The 18,140-nt window shown below is 49.3% G+C and overlaps 1 protein-coding gene across 1 annotated transcript in view; it reads left to right on the forward strand.

Moving 5' to 3' along the window:
* LASP1 (LIM and SH3 protein 1) overlaps positions 1–18,140 on the forward strand; it is a 45,304-nt gene that overhangs the window by 23,410 nt on the left and 3,754 nt on the right. Inside the window, 3 exon segments of the mRNA XM_033079127.2 lie at positions 6,614–6,698; positions 11,690–11,806; positions 16,237–16,390. Coding sequence (XP_032935018.1) covers positions 6,614–6,698; positions 11,690–11,806; positions 16,237–16,390 — 356 coding nt within the window.

The raw sequence follows: 18,140 nt of genomic DNA on the forward strand, positions 1-18,140 counted from the left end.
GGATTAGGGATGGGATATAGGATGGCATTGGGGTTTGGGATGGGATTGGAGCTGGGATTTAGGATGGCATTGGGGTTTGGGATGGGATTTAGGATGGCATTGGGGTTTGGGATGGGATTTAGGATGTGGGATTGGGGTTTGGGATGGGATTTAGGATGCCATTGGGGTTTGGGATGGCATTGGGGCTGGGATTTAGGATGGCATTGGGGTTTGGGTTGGGATTTAGGATGGCATTGGGGTTTGGGTTGGGATTTAGGATGGCATTGGGGTTTGGGATGGGATTTAGGATGGCATTGGGGTTTGGGATGGGATTTAGGATGGCATTGGGATTTGGGATGGGATTTAGGATGGCATTGGGGTTTGGGATGGGATTTAGGATGGCATTGGGGTTTGGGTTGGGATTTAGGATGGCATTGGGGTTTGGGATGGGATTTAGGATGGCATTGGGGTTTGGGATGGGATTTAGGATGGCATTGGGGTTTGGGATGGGATTTAGGATGGCATTGGGGTTTGGGATGGGATTTAGGATGTCATTGGGGTTTGGGATGGGATTTAGGATGGCATTGGGGTTTGGGATGGCACTGGGATTTGGGATTGGGATGGATCCTGCTGGCACCACCCCTGGGATCGCTCTGCCCTGGCATTGCCACCTCCAGAACCCTGAGACAAACCCTGGGGAAGCCCTGCTTTACAAAGCCGAGCTTAGCTGAGCTGGGCTCAGCTGCACTCTGCAGGCCTGGCCCAGCCATCCTGGCAGGATCCAAACCTTTCCCTGCTCCCATTCCTGCAGGATCTCTGTGCCCCGGGGCTGATTTCAGTCCTGACAAAGGCTCAGTTCATTTTTTAAGCTCGGCCTAGAACCAGCTTTGAAAGGCAGGATGTGACCTCGAGCCTCGACCAATTGCTTCCTTTGTTTAACTCTTCTCTGCTGAATCTCCCAAATTCCATCAGCTGCAGGAACTCACAGGAGTTTTTATCCTCCAGAATTTATCCTCATTTCCAGCTTGAGAAAAACTCCAAAGGCAGCAGTTTGAGTGCAGATTTATTTTTTTATTTAGTCCAGATTTTAGGATATTTTTATTATTTTATTGTGATTTTTGGGCGGTTTTGGTTTGGTCTGGTCTGGATTTGCTTCCTGACTTCCCTGTGGAAATTTTCCTCTTTTAAGGGAATTTGGGAAATTTTTCCCTCTGAATTTTAAGGGAATTTGGGGAATTTTTTTCCCTCTGAATTTTAAGGGAATTTGGGGGATTTTTCCCCCTGGTTTTAAGGGAATTTTTAGGATTTTTCCCCTGGTTTTAAGGAAATTTTTGGGATTTCCCCCCTGGTTTTAGGAAATTTTTGGGATTTCCCCCTGGTTTTAAGGGAATTTTTGGAATTTTTCCCCTGGTTTTAAGGAAATTTTTGGGATTTTCCCCCCGATTTTAAGGAATTTTTGGGATTTTCCCCCGATTTTAAGGGAATTTTTGGGATTTTTCCCCTGGTTTTAAGGGAATTTTTGGGATTTCCCCCCTGGTTTTAAGGGAATTTGTGGGATTTTTTTTCTCAAGGCTCAGCCTGCTGCTAATGCTGCAGCCAGACAGAGGAGACTCCTCTGACCTGATTTTTTTTTTTATTATTTTTTTTTTCCCTGGGGCTCCTCTGGTGGCAGCAGCAGCTGGGATTTGCTGGGATTGGCAGGGTGGGAGAGGGGCCCTGCCTGCTGGGGGATTGTTTGGGGTCCCTGAAGGGTTCTCTGGGGGATCCTGGATCCTGTCCAATCCCAGGTGGGGATCCCAAATCCTAAATTCTGTAAGGATTTAAACTCCTTTTCTCCAGGGAGCAGCTCCCTGAAGCTGGGGGAAAAACAGATCCAAATCCTGGGGAGGATCCCAAATCTGAAATTCCCTAAGGATTGAAACTTCTCTTCCCCAGGGAGCAACTGGGGGAAAAAACAATTTCCAATTCCAGGGAAGGATCCCAAATCCTAAATTCTGTAAGGATTTAGACTCCTCTTCCCCAGGGAGCAGCTCCCTGGAACTGGGGGGAAAAGCAGATCCCAATCTCAGGGAAGGATCCCAAATCTGAAATTCCCTAAGGACTGAAACACCTCTTCCCCAATGAGCAGCTGGGGTGAAAAAGTGATTCCCAATCCTGGGGGAGAATCCCAAATTTGAAATTCCTTAAGGATTAAAACTCTCTGAAAGGAGCTCCCTGGAGCTGGAGGGAAAAGCAGATCCCAATTCCAGGGGGAGAATCCCAAATCAGAAATCCCCTAAAGGTTGGAACTCCTCTTCCCCAGGGAGCAGCTGGGGGAAAAAACAATTCCCAATCCCAAATCCTAAATTCTGTAAGGATTGGAACTCCTCTTCCCAGGGAGCAGCTCCCTGGAGCTGGGGGAAAAGTGATTCCCAATCTCAGGGAAGGATCCCAAATCCTAAATTCCCTAAAAATTGAAACTCTCTGGAAGCAGCTCCCTGGAGCTGGAGGGAAAAGCAGATCCCAGTCCTGGGGGAGAATCCCAAATCTGAAATTCCTTAAGGATTGAAACTCCTCTTCCCCAGGGAGCAGCTGGGGGAAAAAACAATTTCCAATTCCAGGGAAGGATCTCAAATCCTAAATTCTGTAAGGATCTAAACTCATTTTCTCCAGGGAGCAGCTCCCTGGAGCTGGGAGGAAAAGCCATTCCCAATCCCAGGGGAGGATCCCAAATCTGAAATTCCCTAAATATTGAAACTCTCTGGAAGCAGCTTCCAGGAGCTGGAGGGAGAAGCAGATCCCAATCCTGGAGGAGAATCCCAAATCCTAAATTCCCTAAAGACTGAAACTCCTCTTCCCCAGGGAGCAGCTGGGGTGGAAAAACAATTCCCAGTCCCAGGGGAGAATCCCAAATCCTAAATTTCCTAAAGACTGAAACTCTCTGAAAGCAGCTCCCTGGAGCTGGAGGGAAAAGCAGATCCCAATCCTGGGGGAGAATCCCAAATCTGAAATTCCCTAAAGATTGAAACTCTTCTTCCCCAGGGAGCAGCTGGGGGAAAAAACAATTCCCAATCCCAAATCCTAAATTCTGTAAGGATTTAAACTCCTTTTCTCCAGGGAGCAGCTCCCTGGAACTGGGGGCAAAAGCAGTTCCCAATCCTGGGGGAAAATCCTAAATCCAAAATTCCCTAAAAATTAAAACTCTCTGTAAGCAGCTCCCTGGAGCTGGGGGAAAAAACAATTCCCAGTCCCAGGCAAGGATCGCAAATCTGAAATTCCCTAAGGATTGAAACTCCTCTACCCCAGGGAGCTGGGGAGAAAAGCAGTTCCCAGTCCTGGGGGAAAATTCTGAACCCAAAATTCCTTAAGGATTGAAATTCTTCTTCCCCAGGGAGCAGCTCCCTGGAGTTGGGGGAAAAGTGATTCCCAATCTCAGGGAAGAATCCTAAATCCCCTAAATATTGAACCTCCTCTTCCCCAGGGAGCTGGGGGAAAAAACAATTTCCAATCCCAGGGAAGGATCCCAAATCTGAAATTCCCTAAGGACTGAAACTCCTCTTCCCCAATGAGCAGCTGGGGTGAAAAAGTGGTTCCCAATCCTGGGGGAGAATCCCAAATTTGAAATTCCTTAAGGATTAAAACTCTCTGAGAGGAGCTCCCTGGAGCTGGAGGGAAAAGCAGATCCCAATCCTGGGGGAGAATCCCAAATCCTAAATTCCATAAAGATTGAAGCTCTTCTTCCCCAGGGAGCAGCTGGGGTGGAAAAACAATTCCCAATCCCAGGGAAGGATCCCAAATCTGAAATTCCCTAAGGATTGAAACTCCTCTTCCCCAGTGAGCAGCTGGGGTGAAAAAGTGGTTCCCAATCCTGGGGGAGAATCCCAAATCTGAAATTCCCTAAAGATTGAAACTCTCTGAAAGGAGCTCCCTGGAACTGGGGGCAAAAGCAGATCCCAATCCTGGGGGAGAATCCCAAATCCTAAATTCCCTGGGGATTGAAACTCCTCTTCCCCAGAGAACTGGGGGAAAAAACAATTCCCAATTCCAGGGAAGGATCCCAAATCCTAGATTCTGTAAGGATTTAAACTCCTTTTTCCCCAGGGAGCAGCTGAGGGAAAAAAACAATTCCCAATCTCAGGCAAGGATCCCAAATCCTAAATTCTGTAAGGATTTAAACTCCTTTTCCCCATGGAGCAGCTCCCTGGAGCTGGGGGAAGAAAACAATTCCCAATCTCAGGGAAGGATACCAAATCAGAAATCCCCTAAATATTGAAACTCCTCTCCCCCAGGGAGCAACTTGGGGGGGGAAAAAACAATTCCCAGTTCCAGGGAAGGATCCCAAATCCTAAATTTTGTAAGGATTGAAACCCCTTTTCTCCAGGGAGCAGCTCCCTGGAACTGGAGTGAAAAACCATTCCCAGTCCCAGGGGAGCATCCCAAATCCTAAATTCTCAAAATATTGGAACTCCTCTTCCCCAGGGAGTAACTGGGGGGAAAAAACAATTCCCAAATCCAGGGAAGGATCCCAAATCCTAAATTCTGTAAGGATTTAAACTCCTTTTTCCCTAGGGAGCAGCTGGGGGAAAAAAACAATTCCCAATCCCAGAGAAGGATCTCAAATCCTAAATTCTCAAAATTTTGGAACTCCTCTTCCCCAGGGAATAACTGGGGGGGAAAAAAACAATTCCCAAATCCATCCCACACCCGCTGCAGACAGATCCCTCCTGCCTGGGAGCTCAGGGCTGAGCCAAAGCCTCAAATCCTTGTGGGATTTCCTCCAAATCCAAAGGATTCCTAATCCAGCTCCATCCTGGCTGCCTGCTGCTGTGCAGGCTGGCTTGGAGCAGGACACAGCTCTGTGTTCAGTGCAGGTTGTTGTTTTCCAGGTTATTTTTAATTCCCTCCTCCTCCCATGGTTTCCCAGTTCTGAGCTCCTCAGGGATGAATTTCTGTGTTTTCCAAACCTGATTTCCACTTTTCCTGAGCTCCACAGGGTTGGATTTCTGCATTTTCCAGCCCTGATTCCCAGGATGAATTTCTATTTCCCATCCCTGTTTTCCAGGATGAATTTCCCATTCCCAGCCCTGTTTTCCAGGATGAATTTCCCATTCCCAGCCCTGTTTTCCAGGATGAATTTCTGTTTCCCAGGGATGGATTTTTGTTTCCCAGCCCTGTTTCCCAGGATGAATTTCCCATTCCCAGCCCTGTTTTCCAGGATGAATTTCCCATTCCCAGCCCCATTTCCCAGGATGAATTTCCCTTTCCCAGCCCCATTTTCCAGCATGAATTTCCCTTTCCCAGCCCTGTTTCCAGGATGAATTTCCCTTTCCCAGCCCCATTTCCCAGGCTGAATTTCCCTTTCCCAGCCCTGTTTTCCAGGCTGAATTTCCCTTTCCCAGCCCTGCCTGGCCAGCAGTGTTTGCTCCCTGCTCTCCCTGCTCTCAGGTGCCTGGGGCAGGGATGTGGTTGCCATGGCAATGGCACTGGAGGGATGCTCGGGCTCCTTTGCTTCCCAGGGAATGTTCACACCTGGAATTCACACTGGGGAAACAGGGAAAACCCTCTGGGTTTGTAAAAACCAGATCTGGGATCTCCCAAAATCCCAGGATGGTTTGATTTGGGAATGCTCTGGGATTCCCAGAGGGAATTGGTGATCTGGGATCATCCAGAATCTCAGGAATGGTTTGGGCTGGGAATGCTCTGGGATTCCCTGGTGGGATTCATTATCTGGGATCTCCCAAAATCCCAGGATGGTTTGGGCTGGGAATGCTCTGGGATTCTCTGGTGGAATTCATGATCTGGGTTCATCCAGAATTCCAGGACTGGTTTGGGCTGGGAATGCTCTGGGATTCCCAGAGGGAATTGTGATCCTGGATCATCCAGAATTCCAGGAATGGTTTGGGCTGGATCTCCTCATAAAGCTGGGAATGGTCTGAGATTCTCTGGGGGAATTTGTGATCTGGAATCTTCTAAAATCCCAGGAATGGTTTTGGCTGGGAATGCTCTGGGATTCCCTGGGGAATTTGTGATCTGGGATCATCCAGAATCCCAGGAATGGTTTTGGCTGGAATGCTCTGGGATTCCCTGGGGGAATTTGTGATCTGGGATCATCCAGAGTTCTAGGAATGGTTTGGGGTGGGAATGATCTGGGATTCCCAGAGGGAATTTGTGATCCTGGATCATCCAGAATTCCAGGAATGGTTTGGGCTGGATCTCCTCATAAAGCTGGGAATGGTCTGAGATTCTCTGGGGGAATTTGTGATCTGGGATCTCCCAGTACTCCAGGAATGGTTTGGGCTGGGAATGCTGTGGGATTCCCAGAGGGGATTTGTGATATGGGATCTCCCAAAATCCCAGGGTGGTTTGGGCTGGGAATGCTCTGGATTCCCAGGAGGAATTCATGATCTGGGATCATCCAGTACTCCAGGAATGGTTTGAGTTGGGAATGCTCTGGGATTTCCAGGAAGAATTTGTGATCTGGGATCTCCCAGAATCCCAGGAATGGTCTGTCCCCGAGGGTGGTAGTGTCCCTAGGGGAGCAGGTGGCAGTTGTCCCCGAGGGTGGCAGTGTCCCCAAGGGTGGCAGTGTCCCTAGGGGAGCAGGTGGCAGTGTCCCCGAGGGTGGCAGTGTCCCTGACTCTGTCCCTCCCTGCAGACACTACCCCAAGCAATCCTTCACCATGGTGGCCGACACGCCCGAGAACCTGCGCCTGAAGCAGCAGAGCGAGCTCCAGAGCCAGGTGAGCCCAAATCCTAAATCCCAAACCTCAAATCCCCAAATCCCACAGTGCAGAGTGAGCTCCAGAGCCAGGTGAGCCCAAATCCCAAACCTCAAATCCCCAAATCCTACAGTGCAGAATGAGCTCCAGAGCCAGGTGAGCCCAAATCCCAAACCTCAAATCCCCAAATCCTACAGTGCAGAATGAGCTCCAGAGTCAGGTGAGCCCTGAAACCCCAAATCCCAAAATCCTAAATTCCCATGGGAAACCCCACACTGCAGAGCGAGCTCCAGAGCCAGGTGAGTCCTGAAACCCCAAATCCCAAACCCCAAATCCCAAATCCCACACTGCAGAGTGAGCTCCAGAGCCAGGTGAGCCCAAATCCCAAATCCCAAAATCCTAAATTCCCTTGGGAAATCCCACAGTGCAGAGCAAGCTCCAGAGCCAGGTGAGCCCAAATCCTAAATTCCCAAATCCCAAATCCCACAGTGCAGAGTGAGCTCCAGAGCCAGGTGAGCCCAAATTCCCAAATCCCAAACCTCAAATCCCAAATCCCACAGTGCAGAGCGAGCTCCAGAGCCAGGTGAGCCTAAATCCCAAACCTCAAATTCCCAAATCCTACAGTGCAGAGTGAGCTCCAGAGCCAGGTGAGCCCTGAAACCCCAAATCCCAAAATCCTAAATTCCCTTGGGAAATCCCACAGTGCAGAGCGAGCTCCAGAGCCAGGTGAGCCCTGAAATCCCAAATTCCCTTGGGAAATCCCACACTGTGCTTTCCTGTTAAAGGGGAAAAAAGAGAGGGACCTTCCAGCCCTGACAATCCCCCAAAACCCCAAAATCCCATGGGAAAAACCCACTCTGACCTTTGCCATGACATTTTTGTCTCTATGATTTGGGGGTCCTGTGTGTGTTTGACTTTTGGAGGATCCTGAATTAATTCTGGGAGTTCTCTGCATGTTTGACTTTTGGAGATTTCCTGAATTAATTCTGGCAGGGGGAGCTCCAAAGGGACCCTTCCAACCCTGACAATTCCAAAATCCCAAATTCCCATGGGAAAAACCCACTCTGACCTTTTCCATTGTGTTTTTTTGTCTCTGTGATTTGAGAGTTCTGTGTCTGTTTGACTTTTGGGATTAATTCAGGGTGGGAGGACCCTTCCAGCCCTGACAATTCCATGATTCTCTGGGTGCCCTCTCCAAATTCCCATGGGAAAAAATCCACTCTGACCTTTCCTGTTTTATCTCCATGGTTTTGGAGTTCTCTGTGTGAGATTCCTGAATTAATTCTGGGAGTTCTCTGCATGTTTGACTTTTGGAGATTTCCTGAATTAATTCTTGGAAGGGGGAAGCTCCAGAGGGACCTTTCCAGCCCTGACAATTCCCAAAAACCCCCTCAAATCCCAAATTCCCATGGGAAAAAATCCACTCTGACCTTTCCTGTTTTATCTCCATGATTTTGGAGTTCTCTGTGTGAGATTCCTGAATTAATTCTGAGAATTCTGTGAGTTTGACTTCTGGAGGTTCCTGAATTAATTCTGGGCAGGGGAGCTCCAAAGGGACCTTCCAGCCCTGACAATTCCCAAAAATATCTCAAATTCCCTTGGGAAAAACCCACACTGACCTTTTCCATTGTGTTTTTTTGATTTGGGAGTTCTGTGTGTGTTTGACTTTAGGAATTAATTCAGGTTGGGAGAACAATTCCAAACCCAGGGCAGGTTTGGGGTGCAGCTCCCTCCTCTCAGATCCCAGCTGTGTTTGCTGAGCTGGGAATCCTCCCCACACCTGCTTTGCTTTTTCCCAGCTCCATTCCAGGTGGGGGAAAAAAAAATAAAAATATAAACAGGCAGGATCCTCACCTGGCCAGGTGTGCACTTCTGTAAACCAAAATCTTGCAGGGCTTGGGTGTCCTGGCACAGAAACAAAAATTTGGAGGGGTGAGGAGTTGATTCCTGGGGAGGACAAAGCAAAGTCCCTGCAGTGATCCTGGAATTCCTTTTGCTCCAGGACCTTGGGAAAAGGGATGGCAGCTTCAGTTTGGCAGGAAAAAAATTCCTGGGAATGCAGGAATGGGGATGGAGGGGGGAGATCCTGCCTGGGGATGGGGCTGGAGCAGGGAAAGGCTCCTGGAGAGGGAACAGCCTGGGAGCCACCCTGGGGTGGGGGGACAGGGATGGGGTGACAAGGATGGGGTGACAGGAGTGGGGTGACAAGGATGGGGTGACAAGAACAAGGAGCTGGGAACCTGCAAGGAGGAGGTGACAAGGACAGGGTGCTGGACACCCACAGGGTGAATGACAGGGATGGGACACTGGGGACCTGCAGGGACAGGGTCTGGACACTCACAGGGATGGCTGACAGGGACAGAGTGACAGGGATGGGACACTGGGTACTACAAGGATGGGTGGCAGGGACAGGGTGACAAGAATGGGACACTGGGGACCTGCAGGGACAGAGTCTGGACACCCACAGGGGTGAGTGACAGGGATGTGACACTGGGAATCTTCAGGGACAGAGTCTGGACACCCACAGGGATGAGTGACAGGGATGTGGCACTGGGGACCTGCAGGGACTGGGTCCTGGACACTCACAGGGTCAGAGTGACAGGGACAGAGTGACAAGGGTGGGACACTGGGGACCTGCAGGGACAGGGTGCCAGGGACAGAGTCTGGACACTCGCAGGGATGGGTGACAGGGATGTGACACTGGGGACCTGCAGGGACAAGGTCCTGGACCCTCACAGGGATGAGTGACAGGGATGGGACCTGCAAGGATGGGGTGACAGGGACAGAGTGGTCACCACCCACAGGGATGAGGTGACAGGGATGTGACACTGGGTACTACAAGGATGGGTGACAGGGACAGGGTGACAAGAATGGGACACTGGGGACCTTCAGGGACAGGGTCCTGGACACTCACAGGGATGGGTGACAGGGACAGAGTGACAAGGGTGGGACACTGGGGACCTGCAGGCACAGGGTGCCAGGGACAGAGTCTGGACACTCACAGGGATGGGTGACAGGGATGGGACACTGGGGACCTGCAGGGACAGGGTCCTGGACACCCACAGGGATGGGTGACAGGGATGGGTGACAAGGACAAGGATGACAGGGATGGGACACAGCACCTGCAGGGAGGGACAGGGACAGGGCCAGGCTGGGTGCCAGGGCCAGCAGCCATTCTGTGTCACTCCTCTGTCCCTCTGTTTGTGTCCCCTCTATTTGTGTCCCTCTATTTGTGTCACTTTGTGTCCCCTCTCCCCTCCCACTCACAGGAAGCTGCTGCACAGTGATGTCCTGTGAGGCCACAAATGTCCCCAAAGTGCCACCCTGGTGCCCACAGGCTGCTTTTCCAGGCCAGGGAAATTGCAGGCTCCTTTTCTGAGCTTTGCAATTTGTGCCCAACCCTTCCTGCGTGGGGGGTGGCAGTGCCACTGCTGTCCCCAGTTGTCACCTGGTGTCCACCTCAGTGCTGTGACAGTGCCAGGGGAGGGGGTTGATTTTTCTGGCTCCCTTTGGATGCTCTCATGGCATGGAGGGAGCAGTTCCCCCCCAGGAAAATCAATTTGAGGGACCCCTTTTAATTTATTAAATTAGTTAATTTATTTATTAATTGATTAATTAATTAATTTATTAGTTTATTGGGGGTGCTGCCAATTCCTGTGTCCTGAACATCAGCAGTGTTCAGATCCAGATTTAGTTAAAACTGAGTTCAAATCCAGATTTAGTTAAAACTGGGTTCAAATCCTGTTTTTAGTTAAAACCTCTTCAGATCCAGTTTTAGTTAAGACCAGGTTCAAATTCAGTTATTTTTAAACTGTTCAAATCCAGATTTTTTTTTAACTGTATTCAAATCCAATTTGTTTTTATTTTGTTTTTAACTGACTTCAAACCAGTTTATTTTTTATTTTGTTTCTAACTGAGTTCAAATCCAGTTTGGTTTTTATTTTGTTTTTGTGTTCAAATCCAGTTTTAGTTAAAATTGTGTTCGAACCCAGTTAGTTTTTTTATTTATTGAACTTTATTCAAACCCAGTTTCTTTTTATTTTATTTGACTTATTCAAACCCAGTTTATTTTATTTAACTGTGTTCAAATCCAGTTTCGTTTTTGTTTTGTTTTAAACTGAGTTCAAACCCAGTTTTAGTTAAAACTGTATTCAAACCAGTTTGTTTTTATTTGTTTTAACTTTATTCAAAGCCAGTTTATTTTATTTCACTGTATTCAAACCCAGTTAGTTTTGTTATTTTATTTAACTTTGTTCAAACCCAATTTATTTTTATTTTATTTAACTGTGATCATACCCAGTTTATTTTTATTTTAATTTAACTTTATTCAGACTCATTTTATTTTTATTTTATTTAACTTTATTCAAACCCATTTTATTTTATTTTATTGAACTTTATTCAAACCCAGTTCATTTTTATTTTATTTAACTGTGATCAAAACCCAGTTATTTTTTTATTTTGTTTTTAACTTTATTCAAACCCAGTTTATTTTTATTTTATTTCACTGTGTTCAAACCCAGTTTATTTTTATTTTATTTGACTTTATTTAAACCCAGTTTATTTTTTATTTTATTGAACTTTATTCAAACCCAGTTTATTTTTATTTTATTTAACTTTATTCAAACCCAGTTTATTTTATTGAACTTTATTCAAAACCAGTTTATTTTTATTTTGTTTTTAACTGCATTCAAACCCAGTTTGGTTTTTATTTGTTTTTAACTGTGTTCAAATCCAGTTTATTTTTATTTTATTTAACTGTGATCAAACCCAGTTTATTTTTTAATTTTGTTTTTAACTTTATTCAAACCCAGTTTGTTTATTTTATTTAACTGAGTTCAAACCCAGTTTATTTTTATTTTGTTTAACTTTATTCAAACCCATTTTATTTTTATTTAATTGAACTTTATTCAAACCCAGTTCATTTTATTTTATTTTCACTGTGTTCAAACCCAGTTTATTTTTATTTTATTGAACTGTGATCAAACCCAGTTATTTTATTTCCCTGCTCCCAGATCCGCTACAAGGAGGAGTTTGAGAAGAACAAGGGGCAAAGGTTTCAGCGTGGTGGCGACACCCCCGAGCTGCAGAGGATCAGGAAGACTCAGGACCAGATTCAGCAACGTGAGTGTGTCCCTGTCCCTGCTGTGACACTGCTGGGACCACTGCTGTGACACTGCTGTCACCTCCAGGAGGGGACAAACAGCCTGGATCAGCCATTGCTGCGATCCTGGCACAGATAATTCCCCTGAAATTTGGATGTTTTGGGATTTGGGATATGCTGAGCTCCAGGAAAATCCCCAATTCCAATTTTGTGACACTGCTGTCACCTCCAGGAGGGGACAAACAGCCTGGATCAGCCATTCCTGCAATCCTGGCACAATCATTCCCCTGAAATTTGGATATTTTGGGATGTTCTGAGCTCCAGGAGAATCCCCAATCCTAATTCCTGTCCCTGCTGTGACACTGCTGTCACCTCAGGAGGTGACAAACAGCCTGGATCAGCCATTCCTGCAATCTTAGGTACAGATAATTCCCCTGAAATTTGGATATTTTGGGATTTGGGATATCCTGAGCCCCAGGAGAATCCTCAATCCCAATTCTGTCACACTGCTGGTGACACTGCTGTCACCTCCAGGAGGTGACAAACAGGGGGCATCAGCCATTCCTGCAATCTTGTACAGATAATTCCCCTGAAATTTGGATGATTTGGGATGTTCTGAGCTCCAGGAGAATCCCCAATCCTAATTCCTGTCACACTGCTGTGACACTGCTGTGACACTGCTGTCACCTCAGGAGGTGACAAACAGGGGGGCAGTCAGCCACTCCTGCAATCCTGGCACAAATAATTCCCCTGAAATTTGGATATTTTGGGATTTGGGATATCCTGAGCTCCAGGAGAATCCTCAATCCCAATTCTGTCACACTGCTGTGACACTTGCTGTGACACTGCTGTCACCTCAGCCTGGATCAGCCATTCCTGTAATCCTGGCTCAAATCATTCCCCTGAAATTTGGATGATTTGGGATGTTCTGAGCTCCAGGAGAATCCTCAATCCCAATTCTGTCACACTGCTGTCACACTGCTGTCACATCAGAGGGGACAAACAGCCTGGTCAGCCATTCCTGCAATCCTGGCTCAAATCATTCCCCTGAAATTTGGATGTTTTGGGATTTGGGATATGCTGAGCTCCAGGAAAATCCCCAATCCAATTCTGTCACACTGCTGTGACCCTGCTGTGACACTGCTGTCACCTCAGGAGGGGACAAACAGCCTGGATCAGCCATTCCTGCAATCCTGGCACAGATAATTCCCCTGAAATTTGGATGATTTGGGATGTTCTGAGCTCCAGGAGAATCCCCAATCCTAATTCCTGTGTCCCTGCTGTGACACTGCTGTGACACTGCTGTCACCTCAGCCTGGATCAGCCATTCCTGCAATCCTGGCACAAATAATTCCCTTGAAATTTGGATATTTTTGGATTTGGGATATGCTGAGCTCCAGGAGAATCCCAATCCCAATTCCTGTCCTGAAATTTAGGATATCCTGAGCCTCAGAGGAATCCCCAATCCCAATTCTGTGACACTGCTGTGACACTGCTGTCACCTCAGGAGGGGACAAACAGCCTGGATCAGCCATTGCTGTAATCCTGGCACAGATAATTTCCCTGAAATTTGGATATTGGGATGTTCTGAGCTCCAGGAGAATCCCCAATCCAATTCCTGTCTCTGCTGTGACCTGCTGTGACACTGCTGTCACCTCAGGAGGGGGACAAACAGCCTTGGATCAGCCATTCCTGCAATCCTGGCAGAAATCATTGCCCTGAAATTTGGATATTTGGGATGTTCTGAGCTCCAGGGGAATTCCCAATCCCAATTCCTGTCCTGCTGTGACACTGCTGTGACACTGGTGTCACCTCAGCCTGGATCAGCCATTGCTGCAATCCTGGCTCAAATCATTCCCCTGAAATTTGGATATTTTGGAATTTGGGATATGCTGAGGCCTCAGAGGAATCCCCAATCTCGATTCTGTGACACTGCTGTCACACTGCTGTCACCTCAGGAGGGGACAAACAGCCTGGATCAGCCATTCCTGCAATCCTGGCTCAAATCATTTCCTGAAATTTGGATATTTTGGGATTTGGGATATCCTGAGCTCCAGGAGAATCCCCAATCCCAATTCCTGTCCCTGAAATTTAGGATATCCTGAGCCTCAGAGGAATCCCCAATCCCAATTCTGTCACACTACTGTGACACTGCTGTCACCTCCAGGAGGTGACAAACAGCCTGATCAGCCATTCCTGCAATCCTGGCAGAAATCTATTCCCCTGAAATTTGGAAATTTTGGCATTTGGATGTGCAGAGCTTCCCTGTTCTGTCTCTCCTTTCCATCTCAAACCTCTTGTGCTCCTGCAGGCTGAGCTGCTCCTTCTTTTCCAGCCCAAGATTCCCTGGAGCTGCTGGAGTGCAGGGAAGGGGTTTGGAGTGCAGGGAGGAGCTCACACACAAAAATCCAGGATGGATTTTTTTAGTCCCTCATTTTGTGCTCCTCTCAGCATCCCCTGGGATGTGATGGATGCACCAAACCCCGGGCAGGGAATGGGATCCAAGCTGGGGGCTGGGTTTGGGGACATGAGGTGACAGCAGAGAGCTGAGCCCGGCCCCCTCACCCTCTGCCAACCATTCCCAGCTCTGGCTGCCAGCCTGGGGTGGCCCTGACCCACTTAGGAGACACAGAAAGAACAAACACAAAGCAGCCCTGGCACTGCTGGGCAGGGCAGGCACGGGGGCAGGGCAGGGGGGGCTGTGCCCCAAAACATCCCCAGGGATGGGGACAGGACAGAGGGGGCTGTGCCCCAAAACATCCCCAGGGACGGGGGCAAGGGCAGGGGGGGCTGAGCCCCAAAAACATCCCAGGGATGGGGACAGGGGGGGAACCCCCTGGGAATGGGGCTGGGAACGGCCTGGGCAGAGCCTGGGGATGCTCCAGGGCTGGTCCTGATCCTGGGGGTGTCCCTGTCCCTGCTCCTGTTCCTGTCCCTGCTCCAGGGGGTGTCCCTGATCCTGTCCCTGTCCCTGCTCCTGGGGCTGCTCCAGGGCTGTCCCTGATCCTGGGGTGTTCCTGCTTCTGTCCCTGTCCTGGAGCTGTTCCTGTCCCTGCTCCTGAGGCTGTTTCTGTCCCTGTCCTTGATCCTGGGGCTGTCCCTGGTCCTGGTCCTGGGGGTGTCCCTGTCCCTGATCTTGGGGCTGTCCCCTGTCCCTGCTCCTGGGGGTGTCCCTGCTCCTGGGGCTGTCCTGTTCGTGTCCCTGATCCTGGGGCTGTCCCTCATCCTGGGGGTGTCCCTGTCCCTGATCCTGGAGCTGTTCCTGTCCCTCATCCTGGGCTGTTCCAGGGGCTGTCCCTGTTCCTGTCCCTGCTCCTGGAGCTGTCCCTCATCCTGGGGCTGTTCCTGTTTCTGTCCCTGTCCCTGCTCCTGGGGCTGTTCCTGTCCTTGATCCTGGAGCTGTTCCTGTCCCTGCTCCTACGGCTGTTTCTGTCCCTGTCCCTCATGCTGGGGCTGTCCCTGTTCCTGTCCCTTGCTCCAGGGGCTGTTTCTATCCCTGATCCCGAGGCTCTCGCTGTCCCCAGGGCTGTTCCCAAGAGTGTCCCTGTTCCCAAACCTGTCCTGGGGGCTGTTCTTAAGGCTGTCCCTGTCTCTGGTCCCAAGGCTGTCCCTGGTCCCGTGGGGCTGTCCCTGTCCCTGATCTTGGGCTGTCCCTGTTCCTGCTCCTGGAGCTGTTCCTGTCCCTGTCTGGGACTGTCCCTTGTCCCCAGGGTTTGTCCCCAGGGTTTATTGGGATGGGGGAAGGAGCCCCCAGGATTTATTGGGATGGGGAAGGAGCCCCCCAGGATTTGCTGGGATAGGGGAAGGAGCCCCCAGGATTTATTGGGATGGGAGATGAGGGGAAGGAGCCCCTCAGGATTTAGTGGGATGGGGGAGGAGCCCCCCAGGATTTATTGGGATGAGGGAAGGAGCCCCCAGGATTTTCTGGGATGGGGGAAGGAGCCCCTCAGGATTTATTTGGATGGGGGAAGGAGCCCTCCAGGATTTATTGGGATGGGGGAAGGAGCCCCCAGGATTTATTGGGATGGGGGAAGGAGCCCCCCAGGATTTATTTGGATGGGGAAGGAGCACCCCAGGATTTATTGGGATGGGAGATGAGGGGAAGGAGCCCCCCAGGATTTGCTGGGATGGGGGAAGGAGCCCCCAGGATTTATTGGGATGGGGGAAGGAGCCCCCCAGGATTTGCTGGGATGGGGAAGGAGCCACCTAGGACTTTCTAAAGTGGCAAAAAGAGCAGAGCTGGGCTGAGTGAAGGATCCTGGAATCCTTCAGGCTGGAAAATCCCCAAGTGCCACATCCACATGGAATTTTAACCCTTTCAGTGCCTCCCCAGGCACCCCCACTCCCTTTCCTACCGGAATTCTCCCTAATTTCCCATCCTGAGCCCTCACCCCACCCCATTTTCCCTGGAGCAGCTGCTCCAGGGCCATTTCTGAGCTGTGCCACCCCTCCCTGCAGATCAAGTACCACGAGGAGTTCGAGAGGAGCCGGATGGGGCCCAGCCCCAGCGAGGGCTCGGAGCCGGAGCGCCGCGGTTCCCCCGAGAGCGGCGGCTACCGCCGAGCAGAGCCCCAGCAACAGCAGCAGCAGCTGGGCCAGCCCGGGGCCACAGGTGAGCCTGGGCCAGCCCAGGGCCTTCCTGCACCCCCAGAGCCCGGTTTGGGGTCGGTGTGAATCCCAGTTCATGGAGCATTCAAATCCCAGTTTGGGATCGGTGCGAATCCCAGTTCAGGATCATTTCAAATCCTAGTTTATGGATCCCCTCAAATCCCAGTTTATGGATCCACTCAAATCCCAGTTCAGGATCATTTCAAATCCCATTTCATGGATCCACTCAAATCCCAGTTTATGGATCATTTCAAATCCCAGTTCATGGATCAGTGTGAATCCCAGTTTGGGATCACCCACAAATCCTAGTTCAGGGTCAGTGCAAATCCCAGTTCATTGATCATTTCAAATCCCAGTTCATGGATCCATCCAAATCCCAGTTCAGGGTCAGTGCAAATCCCAGTTCATGGATCATTGCAAATCCCAGTTCATGGATGGATCATTGCAAATCCCAGTTTATGGATCCACTCAAATCCCAGTTTGGGATCAGTGTGAATCCCAGTTCAGGATCATCCACATCCCAGTTCAGGATCATTTCAAATCCCAGTTCATGGATCCACCCATATCCCAGTTTATGGATCATTTCAAATCCCAGTTCATGGAGCACTCAAATCCCAGTTTGGGATCGGTGCGAATCCCAGTTTGGGAACAGCCGTATCCCAGTTCAGGATCATTTCAAATCCCAGTTCATGGATCCACCCATATCCCAGTTCATGGATCAACCCAAATACCAGTTCAGGATTATCCAAATCCCAGTTCATGGATGGATCCTTGCAAACCCCAGTTCATGGATCCACTCAAATCCCAGTTCATGGATCCACTCAAATCTCAGTTCATGTATCCACCAAAATCCCAGTTCTGGGTCATTGCAAATCCCAGTTCATGGAGCACTCACAGCCCAGTTCAGGGTTGTTGCAAATCCCATTTCATGGATCCACTCAAATCCCAGTTTGGGATCATCCATATCCCAGTTCATGGATCAACCCAAATACCAGTTCAGGATTATCCAAATCCAGTTCGTGGATGGATCATTGCAAATCCCAGTTTATGGATCCACTGAAATCCAGTTCATGGATCCACTCAAATCCCAAATCAGGATCATCCACATCCCAGTTCATGGATCATTTCAAATCCGCAGTTCATGGATCCACCAAAATCCCAGTGCAGGGTCATCCATATGCCAGTTCTGGGTCATTGCAAATCCCAGTTCATGAAACACTCACAGCCCAGTTCAGGGTTATTGCAAATCCCAGTTCATGGATCCACTCAAATCCCAATTCAGTGGATCCACTCAAATCCCAGTTTGGGATCAGTGTGAATCCCAGTTTGGGATCAGCCATATCCCAGTTCATGATTATTGCAAATCCCAGTTCAAGGTCTTCCAAGTCCCAATTCATGGATCCACTCAATCCCAGTTCAGGATCCCCCATTCCCAGTTCACAATCCCCTTTCCCCCCAGTTTACCTTCCCAGTTCAGTATCCCTCATTCCCAGTTCACAATCTCCATTCCCAGTTCAGGATTCCCTTTCCCAGTTCCCCATCCCATTCCCAGTTCCCAATCCCCATTCCCAGTTCACAATCTCCCATTCCCAGTTCAGGATTCCCTTTTCCCCAGTTCCCCATCCCCATTCCCAGTTCCCAATCCCCATTCCCAGTTCTCCTTTCTTCAGTTCACAATCCCCATTCCCAGTTCCCCTTTCCCAGTTCCCCATCCCCTTCCCAGTTCTCCATCCCCATTCCCAGTTTCCCATCCC

This window comes from Catharus ustulatus, chromosome 23, assembly GCF_009819885.2.
Source record: "Catharus ustulatus isolate bCatUst1 chromosome 23, bCatUst1.pri.v2, whole genome shotgun sequence".
Taxonomy (NCBI): domain Eukaryota; kingdom Metazoa; phylum Chordata; class Aves; order Passeriformes; family Turdidae; genus Catharus; species Catharus ustulatus.